Below are 13,532 nucleotides of genomic sequence, written 5' to 3'. Positions count from 1 at the left end.
TGCCCTTTCTTTGCGGAGCGTTAATACCATTTCTTATAGGCTAATTCTCAACTTTGAAGACAATCGGTGTTGAATAAAGCTATTGATATTGATGCCACCAGTGCTATAAAGTGACGTAGAGGTCATACTTCATGTGTCTGCCGCATCACAGATTTCCATGCCAATTATTACTGACCGATCATATGTACGATTAGCTGAAGAGAAGAATGAACGCCCCAGCCCGAGCGAAAGTTTGGTTATACACCGAGTAAGACCTTTAAAACAATGGCAACCAGCAAGATGACTAAAGCTACAATCATCCTATCTATCCATAGAGGCACTGCTTCTGCCCCTGTTCCCGTGGGTCTAGCGGTGGAGGGGGGTTGCCGATTTCTGATACCCAGGATCGGAGCTGGTGGATGCGTTGAGAAGCCGTCGGTGACGTTTGGTGTTGTCTGAACAAACCCTTCTGCCAGCTCAGCTTCGGATGGCTCAGTTATAGGCAGCTCACCACCCTGAGCAACCTCAGAAGAGCTTTCTGATGGGTGGGTTGATGATGATTGGTCATTCTTAGCTGCCTCAAGCTCATCTCTCCAGCCCATATTTAATTCGGCAGGAACTGATATCTCATGACACAAAGACGTCGTTTCTTTACACCGATCTTCGCATTCAGCGATGATATCCGCATTGGACTTGGCACATACGGCGCACTTGAAAGAAACTGATTCTTGGGCCAGCCGGCGGCGAACCGCCTCGGTAGTCTCCATGCCACCTAGCTGGCCTTGCACATCTGTCTCCATGAAGCTGCGGAGCCTATGTCAATATCTCATGTCAGTCAGTTACGCAAAGTAGAGACAAGCATTTGGTGGAGCGCAGATTTCATACGCGACAAGAGCGGTCCGAATACCCCAAGCCGGCTGCCATGTTTCTTCGTGATGGCCACTTATGCTGAGGCAGATTTCACGGTTGGCCTCGAATCGGCCATTTGGGGTAGAGAATCGAAAGCTCGGAGGTCGAAGAGGGTATGCGGGAGGTAGAATTATTCGACCATGGTAGACACCTTGGCTATATGCGGAGTTCGGGGGCCCTCGAAGAGTAAAATGCCATTCAAAGAGGTCCGACTCTAATGGCTCCGCGGTGTAATCAGGAGACGGTGTACTTGAGAGCTCTGCAGCCTCGCGGACTGGAAGAGGGTTGAGTTAATGCTTCTACAAATGAAGAGGGATTCCAGTGGCCAACTTGCGCTGTCTTCACCGCGTGCAACCAGATATTGGGAGGAATAGACTAACGTATGCGCCGAATAGTGGGGGATTTAGTGTTAGTGTACGATGCAGCTCCCGTGGACGTCGCCATAGGTTCAAGGGTCAGAAGAATGTAATGGAATGTTCTTAGTATAGCGCAAAGGGTTGAGCCTAGAAAATCGACGGTGGCAGGTGTGTTGGCAAGGATTATTGTATGTCACGACAGGATTTAGAAAAGCGGTTCATATAGAGAGAAGTGATGACCTTGGTATAGAACAGGTCGCATTTGGGAAGCTGATTAGCAAGATTGGTTGGTACACCCGTTTGCGATTATAAGTTATACTAGTACGAAATGGTTACATAGCTGTAAAGTATAAATATATTAGATTAGGCAGAACATTAACTTAAAAGAAGATTAACAGACTTAATATAATGAATGGCAGAGATTTAATACAGTGTAATTAATATATTGAGCACTATATATAGTAAAAGGAGAAATGAATAAACACAAAATAAGATAAAAGTAAAAACAATATCAAGATAATTTTGAAAAATTAAAATTAAATATTATTTTAAAAAGAAATAAGATATAATAGAGTGAGGATAAATGGATAAACTGTATTTATAAACTATTAGTAGGTAGCTACCATGTTGAACACTTTGCATGTGCTGGTGGGGCTATTCGAGTGCGACAAGCTACTCCACGCTGTCCCGCCAGCTCAGACTGCTAGCTGTCCTTCTGCTGGATATGCTCTGCGCGCGTAAACGTGTTCACATTTCGAGCGACGGTTGCCAATTTGAAAAGGTCATTCGAATTTCTACCGCCTGAGAACTTCACCCTCGTGGGAACGCCACTGCGAATTGCCTCAACAACAACCATCTCTATCAACAGAATCGGCTGAGCGTCCAACGACTCAGCTCGACTACCAATGGACTACGAAGCTGTCAAAGAACAATGGAGCGAAGTGGAAGATCGTGATGGCGTTCGCCTCAGCTGGAATGTGTTTCCAAGCTCCCGAATGGTAATTCACTTGCCACGGACAACCCTTCCACAAGCTGATCGATCAACAGGAAGCTTCAAGGCTGGTTGTACCGATAGGCGCCTTATTTACTCCGTTGAAAGAGAAGCCAGATACGCCTCTGTTGCAGTTCGAGCCCGTCACATGCAAGCAGCCGTGTCGCTCAGTCCTCAACCCATTCTGGTAAACTTTCCGTGGCCGATCAGCTCTTTTCGTTTTCCTGCGCATGCTCCGTAACTAACCATTATGTTAGTCAAGTGGATGTTCGTGCTCGTGTATGGATCTGCCCATTCTGCTTGTCAAGAAACCAGCTTCCGCCGCATTACAAAGATATCACCGCAAATGCGATCCCACCAGAATTGCACCCTGCGAACACCACAATCGAATACAGGCTATCAAGGCCTGCGCCTGCCCCGCCTCTGTTCCTATATGTTGTTGATTTATGCCAGGAGGAAGATAGTCTGGTTGCCCTGAAAGAGTCTCTGGTAATGAGCCTCAGCCTGCTTCCAGAAAATGCACTGGTTGGGCTTATTACATATGGTACAATGGTGTGTTCATCTCTACTCTGATATGCGGATGATTATTCACCGTATCTAGGCTCAAGTCCACGAGATTGGCTATGAGGGCTGCGCCAAGTCCTATGTCTTCCGTGGAAGTAAAGACTACTCTGCCAAGACTGTTCAGGAGATGCTCGGCCTGACATCGCATGGCCCAAGACCTGGAGTGCCACCACAGGCTGGCCGCCAGATGAACGTTGCATCCACGTCAAGATTCTTGCTCCCTGTCCAGCAGGCTGAATTCCAACTTACCAAAGTTCTAGAGAGTCTACAAAAAGACCCCTGGCCCACCGCCAGCGACCGGAGAAGTCTGCGCTGTACTGGTGTTGCTTTGAGCGTTGCCATTGGCCTAATGGAGTCAACGTTTCAGAACTCTGGTGGCCGTATAATGCTGTTCGCTGGCGGACCCGCAACCGAAGGGCCTGGTATGGTTGTTGGTCCAGAACTAAGGGAGCCGATTCGTTCTCATCACGATATCGACCGCGATAACGCCAAGTACTACAAGAAGGCACTCAAGGTAAGGCTGAGCAAATGAGAATCATAGCGGGATGCGTACTAACATCAGTGATAGTTTTACGATAACTTGGCCAAGCGTACTGCTCACAATGGCCACATCATAGATATATTTGCAGGCTGTCTTGACCAAGTTGGCCTGCTTGAAATGAAGGGGCTCTGTAACTCAACGGGCGGCCATATGATTCTCACTGACAGTTTCACATCTTCAATGTTTAAACAGTCATTTGTGCGAATTTTCGAGAAAGATGGCGACGAAAACCTCCTGATGGGCTTCAACGCGGTCCTTGAAGTCCTGACAACCAAGGAGCTCAAGGTTACCGGACTGATTGGTCACGCAGTGTCCCTCAATAAAAAATCTGTGTCTGTTGGCGAGACGGAGTGTGGTATGGGTAACACCTGCTCATGGAAGATGTGTGGCATCGATCCCAATTCCAGCTATGGTATCTATTTCGAAGTTGCAAACCAAGGGCCGACAACTCACCAGCAAGCACCCCAAAAGGGAATGATGCAATTTCTAACATATTACCAACACTCCTCGGGCCAATTCCACCTTCGTGTTACGACTATTGCTCGGAACCTGAGTGGCCCTGCTGGAGATCCAGCCATTGCGCAGTCCTTTGACCAAGAAGCAGCAGCTGTGCTGATGTCACGGATAGCTGTGTTCAAGGCTGAGGTTGATGATGGGCCGGATGTACTGCGCTGGGTGGATAGGATGTTAATCCGGCTTTGCTCAAGATTTGCAGACTATCGAAAGGATGACCCGACTTCGTTCCGCTTGGAGAAGAACTTCACCCTATATCCTCAATTCATGTTCCATCTACGCAGGAGCCAGTTCTTGCAAGTCTTCAACAACTCGCCTGATGAAACTGCATTTTATCGGCACGTGTTGAACCACGAAGACGTCAGCAATTCCCTCGTCATGATCCAACCAACTCTAGACTCATACACCTTTGATCAGGACGGTGGTCAGCCTGTACTGCTTGACTCTGCGTCCATTCAGCCAACACATATCCTTCTACTGGATACCTTCTTCCACATTCTCATTTTCCACGGCGAAACTATTGCCGAGTGGAGAAAGGCTGGCTACCAGGATCAGGAAGGCTATGAAAATTTTGCCGCTCTATTAGAACAGCCAAAAGAAGACGCTAGGGTAAGTGTGAGGGAGAAGGAGAGAAGAAATAGAAGAAAAAGACTCGGTTCAGAAGTAACTAATGGTGCTGTATAGGATCTTATCACGGACCGGTTCCCACTCCCCAGATTCATTATTTGCGATGCAGGTGGTTCTCAGGCGAGATTCCTGCTGTCCAAACTCAATCCGTCAACAACTCATACGACAGGAGCATACGGTGGTGTGGGGGCAACTTCTGCCCAAACCATCTTCACCGATGATGTGTCTCTGCAGACATTTATGGACCACTTGATGAAGTAAGCAATACAAAGAGAACTAAGATGTCGAAAGTTATACTGACAGTGGTGATAGGTTGGCTGTTAGCGGCACGAACTGAAATGTAAAATAGATGGGTCATTACAGATAGCAAAATCGCGGAGACCTGCTCGCTATGAAGAGAACCAACTCAAAACGAGTATCACCTTTGTTGGGGCCCCCATGCAAAATGCTGTGTAAATTAAAATCTAATGGTTAATAATACAACTATTTGCTACAGTACTTGTACGCATGCTATGTATGTACATGCATACATATTAACTAGTAGGCATGTAGTGAGAAACATACAGTATGTACATACTTACATATACAGTAATTGGTTTGTATGACTTGTTTACTGCTAATGGCTTGGTTTTGTGCATATATACATAGAAGAAAGTCAGAAAGAGAGTCTTGTTGGTTTGGAGTTGGAGCTAGCGCATTGGCTTGAAGCTGAAGCGGAGCCGAGGACAATATGAATCCAAAGATAATACCAAGGCGCCTTGACATTCTAGGAAAGACAAACGGTAGCAAACAATGGCACAGCGTATTTTTTCACCGCAAACATAATATATAGTACCGTGGCATATAAGTATATACCCAATGCAACAATGCGATAATAAAAACTCTACAGGCTCTGGGGCGAATTGGCCAGTGCTAATTACCAGTTGCGCTCGACGTGCAGCAAAGTGGCTACATGGCTGACGCTTCCGTATAACAATACTAAAGAACAATGCTTATGCTTGGTGATGATCTGGAAAGAAGGTTTCATTCTCGAGGTGTGTCTATGCCGGCCAGGCGAGGATAAAAAGGTCGCTGATGCGCTGCAAGAAGACCATCTCATCAACCACAGCATCTTCACACTTCCAAACCCTCAAATATACCATCTCAACCTCTTCACAAAGCTTTTACGCTTTACCACACTCTAAACAACAAAATGTCTGGCCCTGGTCTCTTGCCCACCACCACCTCCGGCTGCACCGTCCAGGCTAAGCCCAAGCCTCAGCAGGGCAGCGTCAAGACCCATTACGTCGGCTTCATGGGCTGCACCGTCATGTAAACAAAACAAAACAACAAATTGAAAAAAAAAAAAAAAAGACACAGGCGGCGCCCAACAGACAACTCACACTCGCCCCTGCAAGTTCCTTGAGTAGTTTCCCCGCGGCACCTCATGGCAAACTCTCAACTCGAATTTTCTCCATCACTTGAATTTTTGCAACAGTTATATAAGATTTTCAGGCCCTTTATCCAGCAAATTGCGGTATCTGGCTTTTTCTGCTCCAATCGTCTCTGGGGAGTTATGATGGCATGACTGGATGAGACACTGTTGAGCTGGTACTCAGGATTATGAGGAGGACAGCCATAGGGATATTTGGGGTCATCATGCATGCTTCTCCACCGGGTAGCAGTGCAATGGATTAGACGACCTTCTGAATATAAATGTTTTTCCTTATCATTTCCAAAAAAAGTCTCTCTTGCCTTGATTAGTGATTATCATCCGCCACCGCCTAAAAAGGTGTGTCCAGGTATTGGATATTTGCCTATTAGACTGCTTTTTAAATAATTCTTGTTATACAGCTTTAGGTAGACTTTGCTGTTTCCCGTAAACCCATGATGTAACGAAAACTCGGTGTGAAAGTGGTCCTTTGTATATATTCTGTTACTGACAGAATTGATCACAGCCATCACCAACAACGTCGACTTACACACAACCCCACGATGCTACCTTAATCGTACTAGGCGGCTCACCGCAGCAAGGGGCCCCGGTCCAAACTCGGTCCCCTGCATCCTTAATCCCTGCCAAGCGCGTCAACACTCTCAGCTGTTAATTAAGAGCGTCCATAGCAGATGTACGCGAGCGCAACCTGCTTGCCGCGATCATCATCATCGTCATCACTGCCTTCACCATCACCACCAGCCATCGTCATCATCATCACCAACCACCAACAAGGCCGACGTTGCCCTTTTGAATAGCCTCACTGAGCCAAGGCTACAATCGCCAGACCTCCATCAACTTCAAATCGACGCCAATTGCGGCCGGCATCAAGAGCTTTTGTGCTCCAGCCCTCGGTAGGTTGCGCGACGCCTTCTATAGCGCCCTCTTCCTTTGTCTCACAGCACACAAGACACAAGCACTATGGCACACATTGACTCCGATTGCGCGAGAGGCAAGGCTTTGAGGCACAGGCGAAAGAAGCTTGCGCCTTGTTGAAGGCTGGAAGTGAAGATCAGATGCGAATAAAGCGTGAGGCACTGGGCTCTTCTTAAGTGGACTGATCGAATCAATGGCAGTCTCGCCTCCTGACTTATCTTGTCATCCTCGTCTCTGCAGATTCTCATATGACAAAACAGTAAGTCGTGCGGAGCGATGGACCTTTTACTAGCGGACCATGTCTTCTACTTTGATGCTACCAAGTCGAGGCTACTGCAAAACGAACAGCCGCAACAACCCTCAAGTTGGAGTTGCCCAGTCCAGCAGCTTGGATTGATTGCTTAATTGATTTCTTCTCATATTGCGACTCGAAAGCCTGAAATACGACTGCCGCCACGTACAAACCGCTTCACTGAATAGTGTCTGGCGGCCTGGCATCTTTTGTCCTCCCTTCATCTCCCCTCCTCTTCTCTCGCGCATATTCTGCCCCTATACATGTAATACGTTCAATGCGGAATCTTTACTGATAAACCGTTGGCCTTCAGGCATCTCTATCTGCACACATAATTTTGGATTATATTCTCTGACGCTCTGCAAAGATTGACTTTTTGTCGACTGCTGATAGAACTGATCTCATCTCCTTCTGTTCTCAGACACGACGCATTGGCTAGCTGGGGCACTGCCGTCGCATTCTTATTCTCTAATTCATTGTTCTGTACTCTTTCATTATACCATCACATGAAAGAGACGCTGTAGCTACCTTTGCTGCTCTTGCGCCGCCTCATCAAAGTCACTAAACGATACCCGAATAACCGACATTTTCGCACAATCGACATTTTCGCACACTGAACAGGCAAACCATCCTAGACTCCCATGGCATCATCGGAGGTAGATCAAAAGTATTTGGGGCGATTAGCCAGGGCAGTCGAAAATGACAACACCATACTCTCATCAACACTCTTCAAGATCCTGGGCCTCTCGCTCAGGCTTTCTGAAAAGCTCGTCGAAGTGAAGAAGCAGCGCAAGCCAGATGCCACACTCCATGAAAACATCATGCGCATCCTTTGGCTAGCGCGCGAAGGCCTCAAAATGCTGCAAGAATATGTCATTCCTTTCGTCAGCAATTGCGTTGAATTGAAAGTTTTGGCCTATAAGCTACGCGCCAGCTTCCATCACATCTTTGTCCTGTTTCGAAACCAGCCTCGCGTATCCAACATGCCCGGCTGGGATCCCGATGCCGTATCCGCCGACCGTGAGAAAGACATCATTAGCGCAGACGACTATCAACAAACAATGCGGCATACTCTAGAGGGGGGTCCTGTTGGCCCTCCTCCTGGATTTGAAGCTCCCGTCTCGGCCCTCTCACTCTCTTTCCTGCTGCCTGCCAAGGACTACCTGCCCACCGCGCACCAGTATTTCGAAGAAGCTGCTCAATTGGCCGATAGACTTCTCTGGGGCTCTCACTCGCTGCGCTTATCTGTCAAGACAGAATACGCCGCGTTTCTCTATGAATGTGTCCATGACGCCAATGGCAGCCGCAGTCTGGCGAGAAACACAATCAATGAGGTATATGAAGCTACTGAAGGCATGGATGACGACATGTTTCGGGATGCCTGTGAATTGGTCACCGTACTGGGCAAGATGATGAAGCGTGGCCTCGGATCCAGCAACACGCTTCACAGCAAAGCCCAGGCGCCACCCTCTGTCCATTCTGCTGAGGCTACTCCTCCCATCGGCATGGAAAATCCAATATAGTCTGTAAGAAGTGTGGTGATGAGAGCGAGCGGGCTTGAAATCCAAACCACTTGTTGAGCACGACAGGCCTTTGCCATTATGGTATCTTGAGCAGGTTGGCAGAGCTCATTTACGAAACGACTTCTCATGTGTATTCTATTTTCTTCCAGTGTACTCCCCCTTCAGCGTGCAGAGAGCATAGCCGCTAATCGACAAAGCAAGCAGCATATTGATAGCTAATCTTGGTATATATACATACCCCTGTATTTAGTTGATATTTATGTGTTTTTCTCCTTCTCTTGAATTGCGATTTCTCCAGCTAACGCAGCTGATTATAATACGCCTAATGCATTTTTCAGGTTTATAAAGGAAACCATTTGTGTCCAACAAACTGTGATGCTATGATTTAATCTCTCAAGGCCGGCTCCATTGCAGCGTCCTCATATAGCTTATCAACATCAATAAATAATGGTGGAAGCTGAGTGAGCTTTGCTCATTTATACATGTGCATGTATATAACTTGGTTAAACTGCTACGGCTTTCAGGTCCCTGTTGCCCTGGCCACCGTCCCTCCCTTCCGGCGTCTCGTAGGCATATTCATTAACGATTCATGGCTAACCTCGTTGATTCCCGAGGTCTTATGCCCGCTCAATTGTGCCAGCTTTATCACATTTCCAAATGCAAAAGCGACAGATGATTCCCCAAACTTGACACCAGGCCCCGGGTCGCAGACAATCATTTGCCCTGGGTCTTCGTCAATGGGGAAGAGAGGCGTGACCTCATCTATATCTTGCCGGTCACCAGACGCCGCTCTCCATAGCTCCCAGCAGTTGAAAGCCCCGACTTCCTGACTCTTCGCGCTCGGTAAGCGGTTCCGCACACTTGAAATTGCTTGATGCTGTCGATTTCTCGGCTCGGTCCGGGGCCGACGACGGAGCCCAATGGCACTGCCATCATGCAGAACTCTCCAAACGCCAGGATTGTCTATGCGTTTCTTTGTTTGTACTGCCTCAGGCCACCCACACCATCCGCTAATAGCTCGATCATCACCATAGTTCTGCAGAAAGATGGCGTCATCGTCCTCATGAGGTATAAAAGCGTGCAGGATGCCGTCACCAGAGTCCAGCGCCTGGTAGCTGAGTGTGAAAGATTTGAGCCCTACTGATATGGCGTTCGATGCCCGATGACAGGAAAAGGCACAGTCGAGCGAACGCGGCCGCAAGTTCTCTGTAGAGAAGCTCCAAGCAATAGACCCATCATTTAAGTTTATGAGATGAACATCCGACTTTGACGATGCAAGAAAGTAAGGGAGGGGCGAAAGAGGCACGACTTGGTGTATTTCATCACCCGTAAGCTTTCCCGTGAAAATTTTTGGCTTGCACCACGACAACCCAATCCTTTCTACAATATATATATCCCCATTTCGAGACGTTGCTATAAGGAAAACACTCGGTGTTTGGTGCTCCCCAGCTAGAGGACAGGGGTGAATTCCCGTTGGTTAGCTCTGACTTTAAGCCTACGCTTTGATACGGATGAATGGACTATCGACTCACCTATACTTAGCAGTTGACGGGCACAAGTTAGCCCGGAGCAAAGCATGAATTCGCTGCTTTCTCCTGACGTCGGCTCAAGATCTACAACGGCTCCATTCTTCCATACTATAACCGGCCTTGGGATATCTGATGATGGACTCGGCTCTAAAAAGAAAGCTGTTGGCTTCTGGTTGAAGGTTTCTATAGCCACGATAGGGCCCCACACGTTGGTTGCAATGTTCCAAAAGGTGACAGCATCCGACGATAGAATTGCTAGCCAGTCCGAGTCTTCGTCAATGGCAATCGCAAGCACGGGAAATCTAATACCGACATCTCTTTCCGGGTCAGAGATTGTGTAGCATCGATTCTCATTGTTGAGATCCCATAGACAAATTTTACGGTCTAAGCCAACAGACACAGCGTATCCTCCAGAGGAATATGCGAGCATGGCTATATCAAGGCCATGCCCTCCAGAGAGTGTTGCAACCTCTAGGCTTGGCTCCTCAGTAGGATCGCTGAGTCCTTCTCGCTTCGCTTTATCGTCTGGTAAGAGATAGGCTGTAAGTCGGCGAAGCAGAAAGACTACCAGAAGGTCTATGAAAACGAGCGCAGTGAGCTGATGATTGATAAAGTCGAGTACTGCCGGCGACAGAATGGACTCTTTCATCCGAGGCACTCGATTGGACCCCTTTTTTACAAAGACCAGAGGCTCATAGACTCTGGCTATGTAGCTATAGGCTGAAGGATTTATGATGCGAATGATCTCATGAGCTGCATCGTGGTCTTGCAGCAGTAGCCAAGACGTAGGACTCCTTGCTTGATGGATTTCCTTGAGAAGAGACGTCTTTGAAGGAGATGAGATGCTGGGCTCCAGGCTTTTGCCGCCGTATAGCTGGGATAGCCGCCGCGAAATATGTCCATCGCCAAAAAAGTGAGATTGAGCGACAAAAACGAAGCCCAGGACGACAACTGTTCCAGCAACTCGCGTTGATAATGCAATTTTCCCTTCCAGTATGCGCTTCACCCAGGAGGAATTGCGGTTCTGGTTCGAATTGCGATTACGGCGCATGGACTCTTTTGCGAGAGCATCCCCAAGCTCCATTCGACGCACGTCAACACTGAGAACGGAAAGGAAGAAGGTGGATAGATAGAAAGTATCCAGTACAATTGCAACAGCCGCAAAGATGCAGAATTCGGAGACGCCTGGTGAGACAACGCGTGATAAGGCCACTAAAATCGCGCAGTTTTGGATAGCAGTTGCCAAGGCAGCAGGCGCAATCTCGCCAAAAGCATACCCTATCCTGTTGCTTGTACTATCTTCCGAAGGGGTACGAATCAAAGCATTCATCAGTCGAAGGATATGCTCTAGGCTCATGATCAGTACTATCAAAGGATATGCGGCTCGCGGAATACGAGAAAGGTCGAGGTTCAGAAAAGCGCAGACAGTGAGGCTAGACACGATCGAAAGGAAGATCTGGGCAATGACGGTGACTATGAGGCCAATCTTGGATTTGATTGCGCGAAGCTTGGTTAGATTTATGAGGAAGTACAGGAGGGCGACCGCATAGGCCACGGCAAAAATGATGGAATCTTGCGCAGTGATCGGCCTGAATTTGAACTCATAGAGCTGGCTGCCTGAGACCTGGCCATTTGCAGGATAAATGTCCCATTTGTCCCCTACCTTGGAGGGCAGAGATGGCGCAATCTTCTCCCACTGGCGACCAACGGGCGACGCACTTCGGTATAGGAGCGTGATGACGAGGGCATCGGCGGCTAGCAAACGGCGATCTTCAAATCGCTTGCCACTAAAAACAATGGAATGCCTTAAGGTGATGTTTGCCGGGGTGGACTGGTTCTTTCTGTCGTTGACGGTTGCTAGAATATCATCATCGGCCAGGATGCGTTCGCGGGAGCAGTTCCAGTACAGCAGGGGCGACTGAAATGCCCACGATTGGTCGGTCAGGCCATTGACGACGTGGAGAGAATCGCGCTGGGCTGGCGATAAGAGAGCATTGGGGTCATCGGGAGGAGGCAAGCCAGAATATCTGCCAGGGCTAAAGTCTTGCGTCGTGCCTAGAAGCTCGTCCTGTAGCTCGAGAGCTGACAGGAGGACGTCTGGGCTCAGTGCCTGCATGTAGCTCGAATGGATCCAGATGGAGCGCATGGTGATGTCGGGCGTGATGGCGGCGTCGTAGCGGAGAGGCTGGGCGGCGGTCCATACATGGTGAGGGAGGTTTGACGCCGCGATGATGAAGTCGGTGGTGTACAGGAACGGCACCGGATAGATCAGCAGGGAAGCAACGCCGGCCGAGGCCAGCAGCGTCCGGATGGCATTGCGAGACGCATTTCGGCCGTAGCGAGCAACAGCCCGTCGGAATGGGTGAGACGGTGCGAGGACCGGAGCCTCTGTTGTTCTATGGTGCAGATACCCATGGTCAACACTCAGCTTGGGATGGGATTGGATGGGGTTGGAGTTGGATGGCGCTATCTAGAGCAAGAGTAGCGAGGGAATGGAATCGAGCGTGTCCTCACCCTCGCAGCGGATAGAGCAAGTACCAGATCATCTGGATCTCGGCATCAATTGACTGCTGGTTGCGCGATGAGGTGCGAGAAGCCTCCGTAGCTCAAGAGACCGAACGATCGATTGGCGCGGCAGCTGTCAGGTGGCCCCAGTATATAGACATGATCGGAGATCTGGGCCTCGATCCTAACGCGATTTGGCCGTACCTACTTTAGTATTGCCGCGGTGAGGTTTCAGCTCTGCAGAAATGCCACCATACTGTAAGCATGTGGTACGAGGAAGTAAACGGCTCACGTTACCAAACCGACGGCGGTTTACCGCCTCACAGTGGCACACACCGTTAAAGGGACAGGCAATGATGGCACAGAATATACAAGGCATATCACACTCGACAATTGAGCACATAGAAAATGTGCAATAGCTCATCTTTCGACCATTTTCACTGCTCCCTTGAGCCTGGACAGTAAGCCTACAGCATGCGTAGATGCAAAAGTAAAAGTGCGGAGAATGCACTCTGTGCTGCAGGGTACCCCTGTATTTTCCTCGCCGCAGCGACGCTCCGTAGGCCTAGCACTGCTTTCTTAACCACAACGGCTTCACCCAACCACAGTCGGCGGGCATGCGACTGCGATCTGCGAGAGCCACAGCAATGGCAAAGTAACTAGACCGCAAGCCGAGGGAAATCCAAGCACTGGCCAGATTCGTTTCATCTAGCTAGAAACTTCTCTCAATACCGATACGCCGACGCTCGTTGTTTGGCGACGCCGACACCGCCCAGGCCGAGGGGCAGATCGAGCGGCTACCTCAGCCATTCTCGACAAAACGACAGCGATCTCATTTTCTGCGTCCACGCATCCA

At 48.8% G+C, this 13,532-nt stretch overlaps 4 protein-coding genes across 4 annotated transcripts; 2 read left to right on the top strand and 2 right to left on the bottom strand.

Moving 5' to 3' along the window:
• Positions 1 to 236: 236 nt before the first annotated feature.
• Positions 237 to 1,332, bottom strand: TGAM01_v200746 (hypothetical protein; the record flags this gene model as incomplete). Its single annotated transcript, XM_018807448.1, has 3 exons — positions 237 to 792; positions 865 to 1,162; positions 1,269 to 1,332. The coding sequence occupies 3 exons, from the start codon at positions 1,330 to 1,332 to the stop codon at positions 237 to 239; spliced, it is 918 nt and encodes a 305-aa protein (XP_018659258.1).
• An 817-nt stretch (positions 1,333 to 2,149) lies between these two features.
• On the top strand, positions 2,150 to 4,817 carry TGAM01_v200745 (protein transporter SEC23; the record flags this gene model as incomplete). Its single annotated transcript, XM_018807449.1, has 7 exons — positions 2,150 to 2,242; positions 2,292 to 2,422; positions 2,493 to 2,787; positions 2,837 to 3,313; positions 3,368 to 4,462; positions 4,538 to 4,737; positions 4,793 to 4,817. The coding sequence occupies 7 exons, from the start codon at positions 2,150 to 2,152 to the stop codon at positions 4,815 to 4,817; spliced, it is 2,316 nt and encodes a 771-aa protein (XP_018659259.1).
• A 2,943-nt stretch (positions 4,818 to 7,760) lies between these two features.
• On the top strand, positions 7,761 to 8,642 carry TGAM01_v200744 (hypothetical protein; the record flags this gene model as incomplete). Its single annotated transcript, XM_018807450.1, has 1 exon — positions 7,761 to 8,642. The coding sequence occupies one exon, from the start codon at positions 7,761 to 7,763 to the stop codon at positions 8,640 to 8,642; it is 882 nt and encodes a 293-aa protein (XP_018659260.1).
• Positions 8,643 to 9,162: 520 nt separating this feature from the next.
• TGAM01_v200743 (hypothetical protein) lies at positions 9,163 to 12,837 on the bottom strand (the record flags this gene model as incomplete). The annotated part of the gene is made up of 3 exons (XM_024548615.1): positions 9,163 to 9,779; positions 10,175 to 12,637; positions 12,792 to 12,837. 3 exons carry the CDS (start codon positions 12,835 to 12,837, stop codon positions 9,163 to 9,165), a joined length of 3,126 nt encoding a protein of 1,041 aa, XP_024406626.1.
• Positions 12,838 to 13,532: the final 695 nt, after the last annotated feature.

The sequence above is a fragment of the Trichoderma gamsii genome (assembly GCF_001481775.2).
Source record: "Trichoderma gamsii strain T6085 chromosome Unknown Scaffold_2.2, whole genome shotgun sequence".
NCBI lineage: Eukaryota > Fungi > Ascomycota > Sordariomycetes > Hypocreales > Hypocreaceae > Trichoderma > Trichoderma gamsii.
Note: the sequence above shows the minus strand (reverse complement) of the source record. Positions and strands in the feature narration are given on the sequence as shown.